General features: G+C 38.3%; 1 protein-coding gene across 1 annotated transcript; it reads left to right on the top strand.

Moving 5' to 3' along the window:
* Window positions 1-877: 877 nt before the first annotated feature.
* Window positions 878-1,739, top strand: LOC110329311 (keratin-associated protein 26-1-like). The gene has a single exon (XM_021208864.1). It carries the CDS (start codon window positions 935-937, stop codon window positions 1,490-1,492), a length of 558 nt encoding a protein of 185 aa, XP_021064523.1. The 5' UTR covers window positions 878-934; the 3' UTR covers window positions 1,493-1,739.
* Window positions 1,740-16,937: the final 15,198 nt, after the last annotated feature.

Below are 16,937 nucleotides of genomic sequence, written 5' to 3'. Positions count from 1 at the left end.
ACTATGATTTTGTTTAGCTGGATAAACTTGAACTTTTCGCTTCCTTTCCAACCATACATCATGGCTCTAAATGACTGTCAGGAAAAAGAAATTAAACCACATGAAAAAATATAATTTATTTACAAATATTTTGTGTTTGAGAAAATACTCTTTGTAGAATTATAGAAAAATTGACTGGAAATATACCTCACATTTTATTTACAACATCATTCTGAAACTCACATAGGTAGGCACCAAAAGAGACGTAGCTTTATATGTACACAACATCTATCAAAAGATGTATGCTAACAACTTCAGTTTCATTCTAATAAAAGATAGAACAGTGACACATATTCTTTGGGTGTGGACATTCATAAAAAGTAGCAAGTATTTTCAGGTCACCATTCCTTACTGGGAAAGATACACTTGAAAGCCATATCAAAATTAGTCTTCCCAGAAGTGGAGTGGGTTCCCAATTCAGGTTAACTCTCCAAAGAAATATTATGTGTTTCAGATCAATTTCTTCAATATTTATCACTTCCAATGTGTTACTTATATGTCTGGTATATATAATTTTATTTTATTCCTATATGGCTTTACATAAATTCTCACCAATTAATACCAAAGGATTAGTGAGGTTTTGACAGTAACTTCAAGAAGCTGTTAAGACTGTTAAAGTAAAATTACTTCTAATGAGAACTTGAATAAGAAGGACTAGATTGGCTTTGAAATGGTAATCATTTGAAAGATGATGTATCTTTTATGAGTTAGTGGGAGGACTGCTTAGTAGGCAACTGGGTGGCATTCTAGTGGCATGCCAGGAGGGTGGACTATAGAGAGAGCCAACACCCAGCACCAAGGTATATAAAGAAGTCTAGCAGCTAACAAGCACACTTCAGCAACGTGTTCTCTGCAGTTTAATCGAGGCCTGGTTGTCTATCTCTCTCTTGCTATTATGTCTAACAACTGCTGCACAGAAGCCCACAGCTCTTCGTCTTGTAGGAATTCTAGTCATGTTCCTGTCACCTCACCTGTCACCATTGGTGTCTGCTCCACTGAGACAAGGGATAAAGATGCCCCTTGCTCTCCTACTAGCAGCCTGGGAAGCAACAAACCACGTGACAACTGTCAAGAGCCCTGTGGTGAACCTAGGAGTTGTCAATCAACCAGCTGCAACAGGAGCACTGGCAGCCCTTCAGCCTGCTCTCCAATTACTTCCGGGATATCTGGATCCCAGGAAGGAACGAGCTGTCTTCCCAACACGTCTCGCAATTCCAGCTTTGGCCGCCCAGCATTTTGTAGACAGCCTATGAGTTGCTACGTTCCAAGTTACCTGTCTAATGGATGTCAACCCTTGGGCTATATGACCTATGGCCATCCAGCACTGAGAAACCTGACCGATGGATACCAGCCTTTCAGCTGCATGCCTGGCTGCTTCGGGCCCACAAGCTATAATTACAACAGCTTTCAGCATTATGGCTCTTCCTTGAGTGGTTGGCGTTATCGTTACTAAAGAAAATCATGATGACCTGAAGCAACCTCATGCTCCTGGCTTCTGGAAAGATCAGCCATCATCACTGGGAGCGCTTTTGTTCCCTGGGGCTGCACTGTATATGCTGATTCTATAATAATACTTTTTCAACTGAACTTCTTGGTGCTTTAGGGGTGTGTATCACTTACTTCAGTATATTTGCAGAGCTTGACATATTGTTTTGCTTCCATAAAATGTTTTTCTTCGGTTCTCATCACAATTAAATCATGGCTTCGCGTAAGAATCATGCTTATCACGTGCCATTATTTGCATGCGATTAACTTGCCCCTGTTTACTCCTGAGAAACGATTAGCATCGACTACTTTAAGTGACACTGATGATTCTTTGGGATTAACTATGAAAAATATTTTTTAAAAAGTCTAGAAGTATTTCTTTAATGATTAACATAAAAGAAATATTTTTAAATGATTTTAAAAGAGATCTGTTAAAACCGTGATGGTAAGGGTCAGCAAAATGGCTCAGTGGGTAAAGGTGCTTGCTGCTGTGGAATACTTGCTATGAATTAGGCTCAATCTCTGAAACCTCAATACAGTGGGAGGAATATGGTGTACATCAACAGACATGTAGGTTTTTTTTTTTTTTTTTGGTTTTTCGANACAGGNTNTCTCTGTATAGCTCTGGCTGTCCTGGAACTCACTTGGTAGACCAGGCTAGCCTCGAACTCAGAAATCCGCCTGCCTCTGCCTCCCGAGTGCTGGGATTAAAGGCCTGCGCCACCAGGCCCGGCTTATCAACAGACATGTAATCACACACACAAGCACACAGACACAGAGAGAATGAGAGAGGGGAGAAGGAGGAGGAGAGGGGAGAGGGGGAGAGAGAGAGAGAGAGAGAGAGAGAGAGAGAGAGAGAGAGAGAGAGAGATTGAGATTTTAAAAACAGAATGGCATGGATAAATGTAAGGTAGTGTAAGGTATGTGTTATGTAGCTGCATTTGGAATCTGATATTAAGATACTTCTAAAAGCAGGGAATTTCATTTCAGTAGGATGATAATAGGAAGTTAAGCTTTTGATTATATAAGCCTACAGGTTTATATTGGCTTAAGCCCACAACATATGTATTAGTTTATATTTTGTCAAGCTCATCTTCTGACATCACTGGAAGAGCCCAGTAGGATACGCGCACAGTTATCTACAGATTATTTGACAGAGATGTCACTATGATGTGGCTACCAAGAGGCCCACCTGGGAGCATTCCTTGCAGCTTAGCCAGCAGGGAACTCCTCGCCTTGACTTTGCCTGTCTGTAAGTTGCAGCTGATGTAATTCCCTAAGTCAAAACAAACAAACAAACAAAATGAAAAACCAAAACCCAAAAGAACAAAAACAAAAACAAATAAACAAATAAAAACACCCCCTCAAAAAAAAAGCCCAAAAACAACAACAACAAAAAACCCCCCCAGGAATATAAAATTTGTAGAACATGCAACAATCTTACATACAGACTAACTTTAGACAGAATTAAAGGGGATAAAAGGAAAGAAAAAACAAAAAACAAAACAACAAAAGCAAAAAATGCACCCTAACACTCACTAAAACATTAATTATAATTAAGTTGTGATGAATATGAACACTGTAACGTTTTTGCAAGGCCCATACACTTAATAGGCTTGCTCTGGTTTAACAAAGCTCAGACCCTTTGTTTAATTTTGAAGATGTTCAGCAAAGGCAGACTGTGGTTCTCTTGTCTAAAATCATGGTTTTTCAATGGTTGATTTCTTAGTTGTTCACTTCATCTTGAAACTTCAGTACCTTTCTAAAGTAATCGCTTGCCAAGTCAAGGGGATAAATGCAACCAGGTGTTATGACCTGTTTTGTTTTGTTTTGTTTTGTTTTTATCACTATCAGCATGCATTAGCTTTTCTATCAGGATCATAGAGAATAGATACTGTATGGAGGGTCTTAAGCATATCCATGCTGACAATACTCTGTGTTACACTCTCTTACTGAAGTAAAGTCATATTTTTACAAGCAAAAAAGTCATGCATTTGACATTTTTAAGCAAATTATATGGTATATATTTCCATGTCTATCTATGCATCTATCTCCACACTTAAGAAGTTTTTAAACATATTAAATAGAAAAGCACGAGAGAGAGAGAGAGAGAGAGAGAGAGAGAGAGAGAGAGAGAGAGAGAGAGAGAGAGAAAGAGAGAGAGATGATGGCTTCAGGATATATTGGAAAATCAATTATTTAATTATTTAATTATTTAATTTTCAAATATTTAACATGAGTTATATACTAGACTGTAAGAAAAATTATAGAAAGATAATGTAACAATAAAACCTTGGATTACACATTTCTGATGCATAGTCTTTAGATTTTTAACTTTATTTCTAATTATTTGTTATATTGTGTCTATGTGGTTTTTTTTATTTGAGTACAGTACCTACAGAGACCAAAAGGAAATATAAAACCCCCTAAAGCTGGAGTTATAGGAGGTTATGAGTTGCCTGGCATGGGTGACAAGAACTGAACTCAGGTCCTCTACAGGAGCAGCAAGTGACATATGATTAGCCTTCCAAAAAATGTTTTAAAGGTGTAAACATTAGAAAGTAACAAGAATGAGAACTGGAACTTAATGTAAGGGGGTGACCCCCGAGTACATGAACAAAATCATGTGTTCTCACTAGCAGAAATGAGTCACAAATTTTATAATCCATTCATTTGTTCATTTATAACTACAAACTACCAGCTGTTATAGAGAAGCACTACTGTGTAATAAATAAAAATGTGGATACTTTCACTATGAAATAACTCAAGTTTTGGAACAACTGTTTCAAAAAGCTGTAGTCACTGTGTATAATTTTCAAATATTCATCTCTCTCCACACTTAAGCTAACTAAAGTAGTCATGTCAACTAGCTTAGTTTTAAGTTCACATCTGTATACAATGTTGAAGAGGTGTTATATAAGATTTTTCTCAACTAGATATATTGACACATGCTTGTAATCCCAGAACGTGGGATGCAGAGCATTGGAGACTGCAGGCTGAGGTCAACCTGAGATAAATAGTGAAACCCTGTGAGGGGAAGAAGACAAAGAGATGGAAAACATGGTGTCCGTTATCAATACCATGTGTAAACAATACTTGTTGATTAACCTGTAGTTGTTATTATGTATTATGAGAGGGACAGTGGAGTTCATTTATAGAGAGTATAAAAGTTAGGCAGAGGGGCTACAAATGAGTTTGAATACAACATGGCAACTCATCCGAGCAATGTTGTCTTGTGAGTGAAGAACAGAAGTAAACAAGTGGGGGAAGGAATGGGAGGATTCAATGAACCAAGGCAGAAAGCTGCAGGTACTAGGATCACCAAAATGAGGAAAAAACCTTGGTAAATTCAACAGTCTGGGAGATGATTAGCTGGGTAAAGTGTTGAGAGTCAAAGACTCTCAAACTGAGAAGCGACTGTAGAGATAGGTAAGGCATCAAATATTAACGGTCAGTATAAACCAGGGCAAGCATCAAGGGGAGAATCGAAACACTGTGCAAGAACAGATTGAAATGGTGAGCAGGGACTCTTGCATGTAGGCTGTGTAGCTGTCAGACTGAGGACGTAGAGTGGTTCCAAGTGAACCTGATGGGAGCTAGAAGGCGGCTTAGATAGTGCTCAGGCCAGTGTTAATGCTTGCTTATTATTCATGAGCAGCAAAGAGAAACAAACGAATCAGTATCAACATGGATTTTTAAGCTTGAGAAACTAGCTAAATCATTTTCAACTCATCGAGACAGATGAAATCTAGCTTTGTAAGTCTGATAAGTAAAACAAAGAATTGTGTTTTGGGTAAGGAGTTTAAACGGGTCAAAAAATTAAATAAACCTGAGTATGTTGGTGCATGCCTGTGGTTCCACCATCAGGGAAGTGGAAATAGAAAAGTCTAGAGTCAAGGCTGTCATTGATTACTTCGTTAAGTTCAAGGTCAGTCCTTCTATCAAAAAAACAAAGCAAAACAAAAAACAAAACAAACAAACAAAAAAAACCAAATAATTTAAAAGACAAAATCAATACAGAAATATATCAAGTAGGAAGTCTGGAATTTAAAATAAAATCAGCTGTTAAAAGTTCACTTTATTAATTGAGTATTTAACATACTATGTAGATGGCTTAGATTGCTCAAAGAAATGACAGTAAAAGATGTTGGTAACCGCTGCACACTGCCTATTGTCTCTATTCCGTAGTATTTTATGAGTAGGCTTTAAGGATGTGTCTAAGTACAACAACTAGTGAACAAATTTCTACAGAAGAAAGAAAACACAGAAGGAAAGAAAGCTGGATAAATTGGAGCCCTCAGATTCCTGGATTGGCATTACTCTCTGCTGCACTTACTGAAACTATTACATGGTTGACCACGAGGATATTATCCTGTTATATCAACTCTTTGCATGAGCCTGTTTTCTCTATTCCTGGAGTATAGGAAAACAAAAAAAACAAGGAGATTTCAAATAAATATGTTGGGAACAATGTGGAGAAAATCAGAATACATGTAAGGATTTCTTCTGAATGAGGGATTGGTGACTATTGAAGCCTTGGAGAGGTCTGTAAATCCTGGGAGTATTTAAGTCCTGGGAGTACTTAAGTCCTGGGAGTATCTACTTGAAGAGGTCCTGAAGCGCTTGGGTCCCCCTTTCACTTTCTCTTTCTGGTCATGAATTCAGTAGCTTTATTCTAATTTTTCAGCAGGATCTTCTACCCAACAGCCAAAAGCAATGAGGCAAACCTGTTATGGAAAGAACCTTCTAAGACTGTGAGCCAAAGAAACCTTTTTCTTTTTAAATTTATTTTATTTTTTAATTTTTTATAGTTTGGTTATCCAAAATACTAACTTCAGTGCTAGAGAGTTAGCCCAGAAGAAGAGTTAGTAGTACACAAATGGTGAGACTAGACAGTTCTAGGAAATTCCAAACATTTAAGTTAAAGTAAAAGATTGGAAGATATGGAAGAGGATAAATAATAAAAGATAAATAAATAAAACCACATTTTGGCACCAATACTGAAGCTCTTATGAAGCTGGATGGGAAGGTGGTGCAATTGTGCAGAAGTTACAGAACTTCTGTGTGTGAAAAAACTTAACTAAAATGCAGACTAACCAGTACCCCCAGAGCTCGTGTCTCTAGCTGCATATGTAGCAGAAGATGGCCTAGTCGGCCATCATTGGGAAGAGAGGCCCCTTGGTCTTGTGAACTTTATATGCCCCAGTACAGGGGAAGGCCAGGGCCAAGAAGTGGGCATGGGTGGGTAGGGGAGCAGGGTGGGGGTAGTGTATAGGGGACTTTTAGGATAGCATTTGAAATGTAAATGAAGAAAATAATAACAAATTTTTAAAAAGAAAATAATGAAAAATAAAATAAAACAGAATGGAATACATGACAAAATGACAGTATTTCATTGTCAGATGCAGCTTTCCTTTTTCTACATTGCTTTACTGAGCTTGCCAGCAATCATTGCTAACAATGAACTCAATAACATACTCATTTTAACTTCATGCTACTGTCCTGGCAACTACACAGAGATAATTTACATAGAAAAATAAATAATTGGTTACTATAGAGATCGAAAGGAATTATAAATGCAAATAAAAATGCCAAATTTTGAGTACATTGAGGAAATTGAGTAAATCCTGTGTTACATCAAAATGTGATAAGTTGATTGATATTATCCATCTTCTTGAAATTCTATGTGCTCAATCTAATTACTGATGATTAATGGTGGGAGTCAACATAGTTTTAAACTCTCCCGCTCCAGCATCCTACTTACTGGATACATTACAACTGCAGTGGTAGAGACCAAATTTTTAATGTGGTCTACAAAGAAAATGTTGATAGCTTGACTACTTCTGTGCAGAAGAAGAGATCTCATAGGCCAATGTTTGTCACTTGTTCTCAAACTACAAGAGAGTGATAAAGTGAACAAAATCTAGAAATATGTCACAAAGTCTTCAGGCGATGCACACCTACAGCCTTCTTCAGAAACGAGTTATGAAGGTGAGGAAAAGAACCTTCTGGAAGTACATAAGAATTTGAAAAAGTCCATTTTATCCAAAGTCCTTGAAGTGCTTATATGGCAAGATGTCAGAAAGTCTCAGAAAACTCATCCCAACCCCTAGTGGCTTCAATCTCTTCTTTGATTTTTCTACCAATAACAGACCACACACTGATGTGAGGTGATCTGAGACGAAAAGAAATGTGTTCTCTTGAAACTGACTCCAACATTTCAAATATAAAATGTCAAACAACCCTTCTATTGTTGGAAATGAAAAAGGATTGAAACCCAAAGAGGTACTCCCATAATTCTCATTGGCACAGTGTGCCAATCTTTTAAAAATAAACATATGAACACACGTTAACACACACCTTTCCTGTGTGTCCTTGCCTGCTTCTATACATGCTCATGATATATGAGACCTCCACACCCTTCCTGAAAAGTACAGGAAGATCCATACACAAGTTTCAGTTTCTTTCTAAAAGTCAGGGGAGGGGCATCTTGTTTCTCATCTCTTCATTGGAAAATAGAAAAGCAATGGGGCTTTGTACAATAGTAAAACTATTGCACGAATCAAACAGCTCTTGCATGCTATTCTAAGATGCCGAATGTCTGCTTGAAATATTTAATTTACACTATTCCTCATGAAATAAATCTTTAATGCACTTTGTATAAGCCTGAGAAGAGGTATTTATGATTCTGGAACATATCCAGAAAAGAGTTTTCTGTAAATATTAACTTGTGTGTAAATGGAGAAGATTCTACAATGAGACTAGAGAAAGTTTGCCCTATGGATTCTATTACTTTTTCCTTAATTGTTGCTACACACACACATACACACACACACACACACAATTGCATATGCATGTAAATATATATAAAGTGTCTGGGAGGACCTGGAGGGAAAAAAAAGTAAACCAGAAGCTTTTCTAACCACGTAAAACCTCAAAAAATTAAAAAATGTTTGTTCTTGATATTAGTTCAGTTTAGCTTCACCAAATGCAAGCAAAATCCCCCAGTAAATGGTCTTCGGTGAAAACTTCTGTTAATTCTGACATATTAGTATATAAGATGAAGGCAACTGGCTGCATGTTTATCTATTAAAATTGACTTCCTTGAATAGGAATGTATAAAAATTTCACTAGAAATAGCAAATATGTCACACACACACACACACACACACACACACCATTTTCACTAGAAATAACTATTCCACTATTCAGACATATGCTAGCACTTTCTCAAGTCTCTGGAAATCAAACTCAACTTTTAAATATTACAATGCTGTCAAAGTAGAATTCTTTAAAATGTCCTCAAAGATGTTGTGTTGTCAAGGTAAATATATAGAGAGCAATATCCTATGGTGTCTCGGCTGAGTAGGGAAAGAAAATAAAGGTGTGATATTTTATTTCTAGGAAATTTTGACCTGTGAACCCCATTTTAAGATGTCAACACTTAATGTCTGAGATGTCTGAGAACAACAATGTCAGAACTTTTGAAAGAGGAGAACCATGGCTTGATAAATATGATACCATTCAAATGGACATTAAGATTGTACACATATGGAAGATACAAAGTGGATTTGCTTTATTCATGAGTGGAAGGCCATCTTCTTAAGCAGCACTACAATGAACTAACAGGGTGTTGTGATGTGAAAGGATGAATGATAAACTTAAAAAGAGCCTCCGCCAAGGCAGATGCAAACTCTCATCTGGTCCTTATTGTCTTAGGCCAGCTGCTCCTTGCCTCTTACTTGGATGTCTGATGTAACGCTGTCATGCTTGTAAGTCAATCCCAATATTCTTTAAACTACAGCCCACTCTCTTAGGAGTGCTTGCCAGGTTCTGATCACCTTATCCACTGCCCTTCTCTCTGTTGCTGTGGTGATGAACTATGTCTGACCTGTCAACGCTGAGCTTGGGTGTGAGACAACTGCCCACGCTCTTATGTCAAACCTTCTGGATACCAACCATCCAGCTGTGTGTTGAGTCCAAATGCTCTTGTTACCTTTCTACTTCATACTGTCTCTCCAAACCCTACTGTGAAACACATTCATCAATTCTTAACTTTGAAACCCCTGCCAAACATAAAGGCCTCACACATGCCGGGGCGCTTCATTAAGGAGTTTCCATCCCCAATCCATCTATCATTGCTTCCTGCTTCTGTGCTTCGTATCCCATAGCCACCTATCTTTAAAGTCTGTGGCCAGCATTTCCATCCTTTGAGCTATCTTCCCTATGGTTGTTAACCTCTCCGGAAATGTTTGTTAAATAGCATCATAAGCCTGGATATGAGTTTCCAACCTGTTTCCCACATACATAGCACTTTCTCACCAGCCTTTTTCTCCCTTGGGGTTTGTCAAGCTCCTTTAATTAGATCGCATTGAAGTGCCATGCCAGGGTCTTGTCTGTTGCGTTGTAGGTATACTTAACCTCTGAGTTGCTGGGTTTTTTTGTTTTTTGGTTTTTTTTTTTGTTTTTTTTTTTTTAAAGAATGAAGGATAAGGGTGCTGCTCGTTCACTTGCTGTTGTCTCTGATGTAATTCCAAGTGAGATTAATTAAGTTTCTTCAGTAGAAAGTGTTTGTGATTAAGGCTCCTTCATTTCTGTGTCATCAATCTGTCCTCACACAGAAATAAAGTATTCTATGTGTGAATAAACTTGCTACAAATTATATGAAAACAACTGTTATGCATAATCTTCAAAAAAACCCCTCAAGATACTATTCTTTTGTTAAAATTTTAAGTAAAAGAAAAACAAGTATCTAGAAATGAAGGCCAGGTACACACTTTCAAGAACCTTTCCAAGTGGATGTGGGATTCTATGTGAGTGCTAAACACATTGCCGTGTTTTTAGCAATTAATAAGCAAATAAGGATATTCTTTCATCAGAATAGACCATGTTATGCCACAACAATGAACATTCCAACATTATGGATGCTTTCATTTGAAATGGTCTGTCGTGTGCAGGTCACAATCATCACTCCAGCTTTGAGGATCTTTCTCATTCTAGGACCCTAGTGGAATTTCCTAGTGGAGTTTTCAACGTCTCAAATAGTACCACAAATAGCATATGGAGAACATCCTCAAAGCAGCCAGATGACATTCCATATTTTTTTTCTGAAGTTGTCACTAAATAGTGAAAGATACAGTGTCTACCCTAACAATGTAAATCACAGAGGACTGCATGAATTTTAGTTCTAGGCAATTGAAGATATTCCACCCCCTTCCCTCTTAAAGTCAACTTTTTCTGCCATCCCTACTGCTCTTCATGGGTTCTTGCACAAAGTCGACCACTGTCACCTGAAACCTAAAATTTTTCCCTTAGATGAATGTATTTAAAAGTCACTATTTGAATCAGTTATTCCAGGTGCTCAGTGGCAACTTGTTTTTTTTTCTCATTAACTACTTATATCACAGTAGTTGTAATTGCTAAATTTAAGTCACACAAACAGCTCTACCATTAATAATAATAACCTTCTGACACATATGCTCACTAATCTATTTTTTTTTAACAAGAAAATTCAAATAGGCAAACAACTTACTCAAAGAATCACCTAAGTAAGATTGCATTAAGTTTTCTTTATCATTTGCATTATCTGTGGTTTCTGACACTCGGGTTCTGACGCATCTGGGAGCCACTCTGAAGGTGCTAATAACTCGATTGTGATGCTGTCTTCAGCACTAAAACTGCCCAATCTAAATCGCAAATAAAACTAGTTTCTTTCTGCCAGAACCTCAACATGCCCTTTCATTATAGGCTGGCTAACTTTTTGGGATGTACCCTTATGAACTCCTGGGTACTGTGCATAGACATAAAGATTGCCTTCAGCATACTCATTTCCTGAAACTTGGCTCTCTAGGCTCCACATACAACTTAGAGCAAATCATCTAGGGCTTGTTTGGCATCATTTTTCCTCTCCTCTTTGTCGAATGCCTTTCTTCCTCTCTATCAATCCTCTATCTATCTATCTATCTATCTATCTATCTATCTATCTCCCTATCTGTCTACACTTACAGAATAAATTGAGAAAATCCAATACTTGTAATAAAAATTGTAGCAAAGATATTAACAAATGCTATCAGTCAATGATCATCATCAAATATAATACCAAATAAAAACTACACATTACTTGTATTTATATTACATTTAATCCTCATAGTCACCCACAAATAAAACACTATATAACTCCATTTTAAATATGTGGTTATTCAATTTCAAGACATTTGGTACTTATCTGGGCAACAGAGGTATAATCCCACAAACCTGACTATTGAAATCTTACTCAAAGCAATGTCTAAAACCTTCCAGGATGCCTAATATAGAAAGATATGGAAGACACAGGAGAAGTGAGTGGTCATTTAGTGACCCCACTGCCAAGCAAGTTACTTTTCTTTCCTATCTAAGGGAGTTCCCCCCGCCCTTTTTCTCATTTAACATTGAGAGCATAGTTATGTTACATCTATGTATGATGACATTAAAAATGATAATAATTTTATTAGTTTACTTAATGAGTAGAATTCCCTAAATTAGACCAATAGGAAACAAGAAAGAAAAATAGCAATGTTTAACTAGCATATGCTTCTTCCTATTATTTGCTATCTATTCTGTCTGCTGAAAATCCTGGCAAAGTATAAACTATTAACTCTGGGTTTTGTAGAGAAAGTACTGAAGTCCTAAGAAAGAAATTGTCCAAGGTTAACCACGAATATAGAAATGCTACATAATAATAAACTCACAGCTCATTAATGCATAGCCCTGCCTGCACATCCCAGAGTGGTTAATTCTTAATAAAGCTGCTTTATGTTGTAGACTTTGCTTCTTTCTCTGAAAAGTTACACATGAATCAGATTCAAATCTGTGTCTCTCCATTCAGTTGCTTTTTTCACCTTAAATTTTGATTTTTCTCATCATCCCCAGAGCTTATGGAAACACTAATGATAAGTCAAGCATCAATGTAAAGTCTCAAGCGCATTATTCTAGGGCATGGCTGTTAGGCATGGGCCTGCTTCATTTGTATCTACAGTTCAGTTTCTAAGCATATATGGATTTGTATGCACCTTTGCTTGTTAAATCATGAGACTGCTGTTTTATCTGACAACACCTTAGCAAGCAGATTGAAGCACAGTTAAGGAAAGGAAAGATTCAATTTTCCATGACATGAAGACTAGAGGACATCTAACATTCTTTTCTTTGAGGGCTACTAAATGTAACTTTAATTTTCTTTGCTCTGTGTTTACTCTAAAGGATTTTAACCTTTGGGGGAAAATAGAAAAGAATTCCATAACTCTATTTTAATGAGTTGAAAAGAGACTGCACTGGCTCATTAAACGAAGTGTTTTTCTGACTCTTGGGATGATGTATTTCTTTTGGCTGATGGCTAAGGAAGTTTATTCCTTGCACCTTATTATTGCCCTGGATATAAAGTACCAATGCTACAGACCCAGAAAGACCATCGGATTCAGCTGTATCTCCTAATAGAGTATTCCTTTTCTCTGACTGCTGCAGCAAATTACCACACACTTTGTAGCTTAAAATAATAGAAACTTATTGTCTTTGGCTTCTGGAGGTTAAAAGTGTAAAGTCAGTCTCAGATTTAGGTGTTGACCCCAATTCAAGGTGTCAGCAATGCTGATTCCTGTAGTGTGCCTAGTGGAGAGTCTGTCCCTTCATCTCTATTTTTTTAAAGGTTGTTGGCATTGCTTAGTGTGGGGCCACTGCATTCCAAATAATTTCTGTTGCCACTTTGAGTGCCTCTTGTGTGTGTGTGTGTGTGTGTGTGTGTGTGTGCACATGTGTGTGTGCGTGTGTGCGCGCGTGTGTGCATGTGTGAGTGTGTGTGCGTGTGTGCGTGTGTGCATGCGTGCGTGTGTGTGTGTGCATGTGTGTGTGTGCGTGTATGTGTGTGTGTGTATCTTCCTTTGCTCCCTCATTCTTTTTCAGTTACTGTCTTCCCCTGCTGAAGAAGCCTATAACAACACCAGATTTGTCTTAATGAATCTGCTTCAATAGTTAATGTATGTGTATCTGGGATACTGCTTTTACACCACCAGGTGGTAATTATAGGTTCCCAGGGGTTTAGATGTAGGACTTTTGGAGTGCGTAGGTAATGGACACTAATACAATAATACAATAAATATTAAATATAGGTGAATCAAAGAAAGGAATGACACTTTCAGTGGTAAAATGAAATCGAGTGACGAGTATGAGTCTCCAAAGCTTTCAGAGGACAATGTCACACAAACAATAGTCTTTATTTCGGGAATAAGCCTGCCAGTTTTGTGACTCTGATATCTGCTCAATGTCTTCCAAAGATGGAGACTAAAAAGGAAAGCAACTCTGTGAAGGCCCCACATTCATGAAATAGTGAACAGGATAAGGATGAGGAGTGTGTGTGTGTGTGTGTGTGTGTGTGTGTGTGTGAACATGCTCTTCTGAGAAGGAAGGAAATCAGAAAAGCAGTGAGTGAATGGAGCATGCCCCTGGGAGCCCTGCTGTTGCACTGTTGTGCTACCCTATCTAAACTTCGACAGTTCCAAAGTCCCAGGCATTGAGTACTTCTTATGCTACGATGTTCTATGATGAATTTCTGGGCATCTAGTTTTATGAGTGATAGCAATTCAATTACTTTTTATTCAGAGCTAGGGTAAAGATGGAGCATGTTGCTTTTGGTGCATATTTGTCCACTCGTTCTGTTCTTTCCATCCCCCTTGAGCTTGGTACGGAGAAGCTTGAAGTGAGAGACTAGTGTTCACTTCGACACCATATATACTAAAATAGAAATTGTACAGTGGAGATTAGTGTGGCCCTGCCCACAGATCCCCACCCCACCCCCCAAATAAAAGAAGGCATGGACATGAGAAACAGCCAGGGATGTGTGTGAGAGGGTGGAAGAGGAAGGAAGAAATGATACAATTACAATTAAAAATAAAAATATCATAGAATCATAAAAATAATATAAAATGCAGAATATGGTAATGAATGGGAGAATGACTTAAGGATCTACCAGAGTCTGGATGACATACCAGGACTCGGCTACAGTGGAAAATCTAACACTCGCTGCCTTATATCTCTATTTCCTCCCAATTTATCTACTCTGACTTGTACACACAGTATCCTAGACTACTCCATAGCCAACTAATGTGACTCTTCTCCCCTGAAAGAAATTCTAGATGGGAACACAATACATTGAAGGAGAGTAGTTCATTGCTGTGTTCTATAATAAACACCGAGAAAGGCATAAAACACTCCTAAATATGTTCAGAGAATGTCTCTAGGTTTACACTTAAGTGAAACTCCCAAACCTGAATGAGAGGGCATGGAACAGTGACAAATATGTCTTGAGAACATGATGTCTTTTGACACTGCCCTGAAGTCTGCATTGCTCTCAGCCTGAGGCATCATGGCTAATACACACATTGTTCTTTCTAATTTAATGGAGATGCTGTAAACCTGAAGCATATTTTCTGTTTTTGAGAACATAGTCTCAGCTCTTCATTTTAAATTAAAATCTTAAGCCGGGCGTGGTGGCACACGCCTTTAATCCCAGTACTCAGGAGGCAGAGGCAGGCGGATTTCTGAGTTCGAGGCCAGCCTGGTCTACAGAGTGAGTTCCAGGACAGCCAAGGCTATACAGAGAAACCCTGTCTCTAAAAAACNAAAAAAAAAAAAAATTAAAATCTTAAAAATTCCTTTAAGGCTGGGTATGGTGGCACATGCCTTTAATCCCAGCACTCGGGAGGCAGAGGCAGGTGGATTTCTGAGTTCCAGGCCAGCCTGGTCTACTACAGAGTGAGTTCCAGAACAGCCAGGGCTACACAGAGAAACCCTGTCTCAAACAAACAAACAAACAAACAAACAAATTTTCCTTTAACCTTGCCTTATGCACGGTAGGCACTATTTACTAAATGTAGAGCCTGTAGCAACAACTCAGATTATTCAAATGAAACCTGGAAATACAGAGGTGGATCCTCAAAGCCTACCACTTGACTAAGCACAGGGTCCCCAATGAAGCAGCTAGAGAAAAGACCCAATGAGCTGAAGGGGTTTGCAGCCCCATAGGAGGAACAACAATATGAACTAACCAGTACCCCCAGAGCTCCCAGGAACTAAACTACCAACTAAAGAGTACACATGGTGGGATTCATGGATCTAGCTGCATATGTAGTCGAAGCTGGCTTAGTCAGTCATCAGTGGGAGGAGAGGCCCTTGATCCTGTGAAGGCTCTATACCCCAGTGTAGGGGAATGTTAGGGCCAGGAAGCTGATGTGTGTGGATTGGGGAGCAGGAGAAGGGGGGAGGGAATAGGGGCTTTTAGGAGGGGAAACCAGGAAAGGGAACATTTGAAATGTAAATAAAGTAAATTTAAAAAGAGAGAGAGAGAGAGAGAGAGAGAGAGAGAGAGAGAGAGAGAGAGAAAGAAAGAAAGAAAGAAAGAAAGAAAGAAAGAAAGAAAGAAAGAAAGAAAGAAAGAAAGACTGCCATGACATTCTGTCATTATAGACTGGAAATAACTTCAGTCCTGGGATGCGATCAAAGGAATGTACAAAGGAAAACAAGGAGAAGACAAGTAAATCCTATTTGCTGGAAATGGAAAAGCATGTAGGCTCTACAGCCTGGGCAAAGGGCACACAGTGCACAATCTTCGTCAATTAAGAAACTACAATATTGACAAACTGGATTTGTTTGCTGGGACATGAGGTAGAAAGTCTTTAAGAAGGCGATTTCATGGAAGCTTTGGTTGCTTAGCAACCACTAACCCATGGGGACCAGTTCATTTTTAGTCTGGAATAATAGGTCATCAAATGCCACTGGGATTGCTGTGAGCCTCACATATGGAATTATCCAAACACATCAGCTGAAAGGTTGTCATCGTCATCAGCGCCTGGCCTAAAACAGGGATGTGTGTAACACATATTTGGGGAAAAAAATTGATTCATTTAATGCATGGGCCTCTTCTTTTTCAAGTGACAGTATTGAGACAGCAAAGCCATCCACGTTACAAGAAAGTATGATGTAATCTTGCAGTGTTTTTCAGAGCCCAAGAGTAGAAAAATACAGACCCTTGCTTTATTGAAACCTTGTGAACCTTTTAATAACCATGCTGTAGAAACCTGTAGAGACGCTAACTCGCTAACTCTTGTTAATCACCGATTGGCATAGGAGAGTTTGCTTATTAACACTAAAATCACTATTCACGAAAGCTATGGTCTACAGAAGTTGAGTAGTGATTACAGGTACTTTGAAGACTCAAAACAAACTTATTTTTGTATGAGCCTGGAGACACGAGCAGCCATAGCTAAACAATGCAGTAATGAGATGGTATGTGTTATTGTGTCAGACCAAGAGAAGGGAAGGAGTCTGGAGAGGTTCGATGTAATCACCAGGGAAGATATAAAGAGCCCTTTAGCTGCAGCCACGCCATA

Source organism: Mus pahari, chromosome 12, assembly GCF_900095145.1.
Source record: "Mus pahari chromosome 12, PAHARI_EIJ_v1.1, whole genome shotgun sequence".
NCBI classification, from domain to species: domain Eukaryota; kingdom Metazoa; phylum Chordata; class Mammalia; order Rodentia; family Muridae; genus Mus; species Mus pahari.
This window is presented reverse-complemented; position numbering and strand designations above follow the sequence as displayed.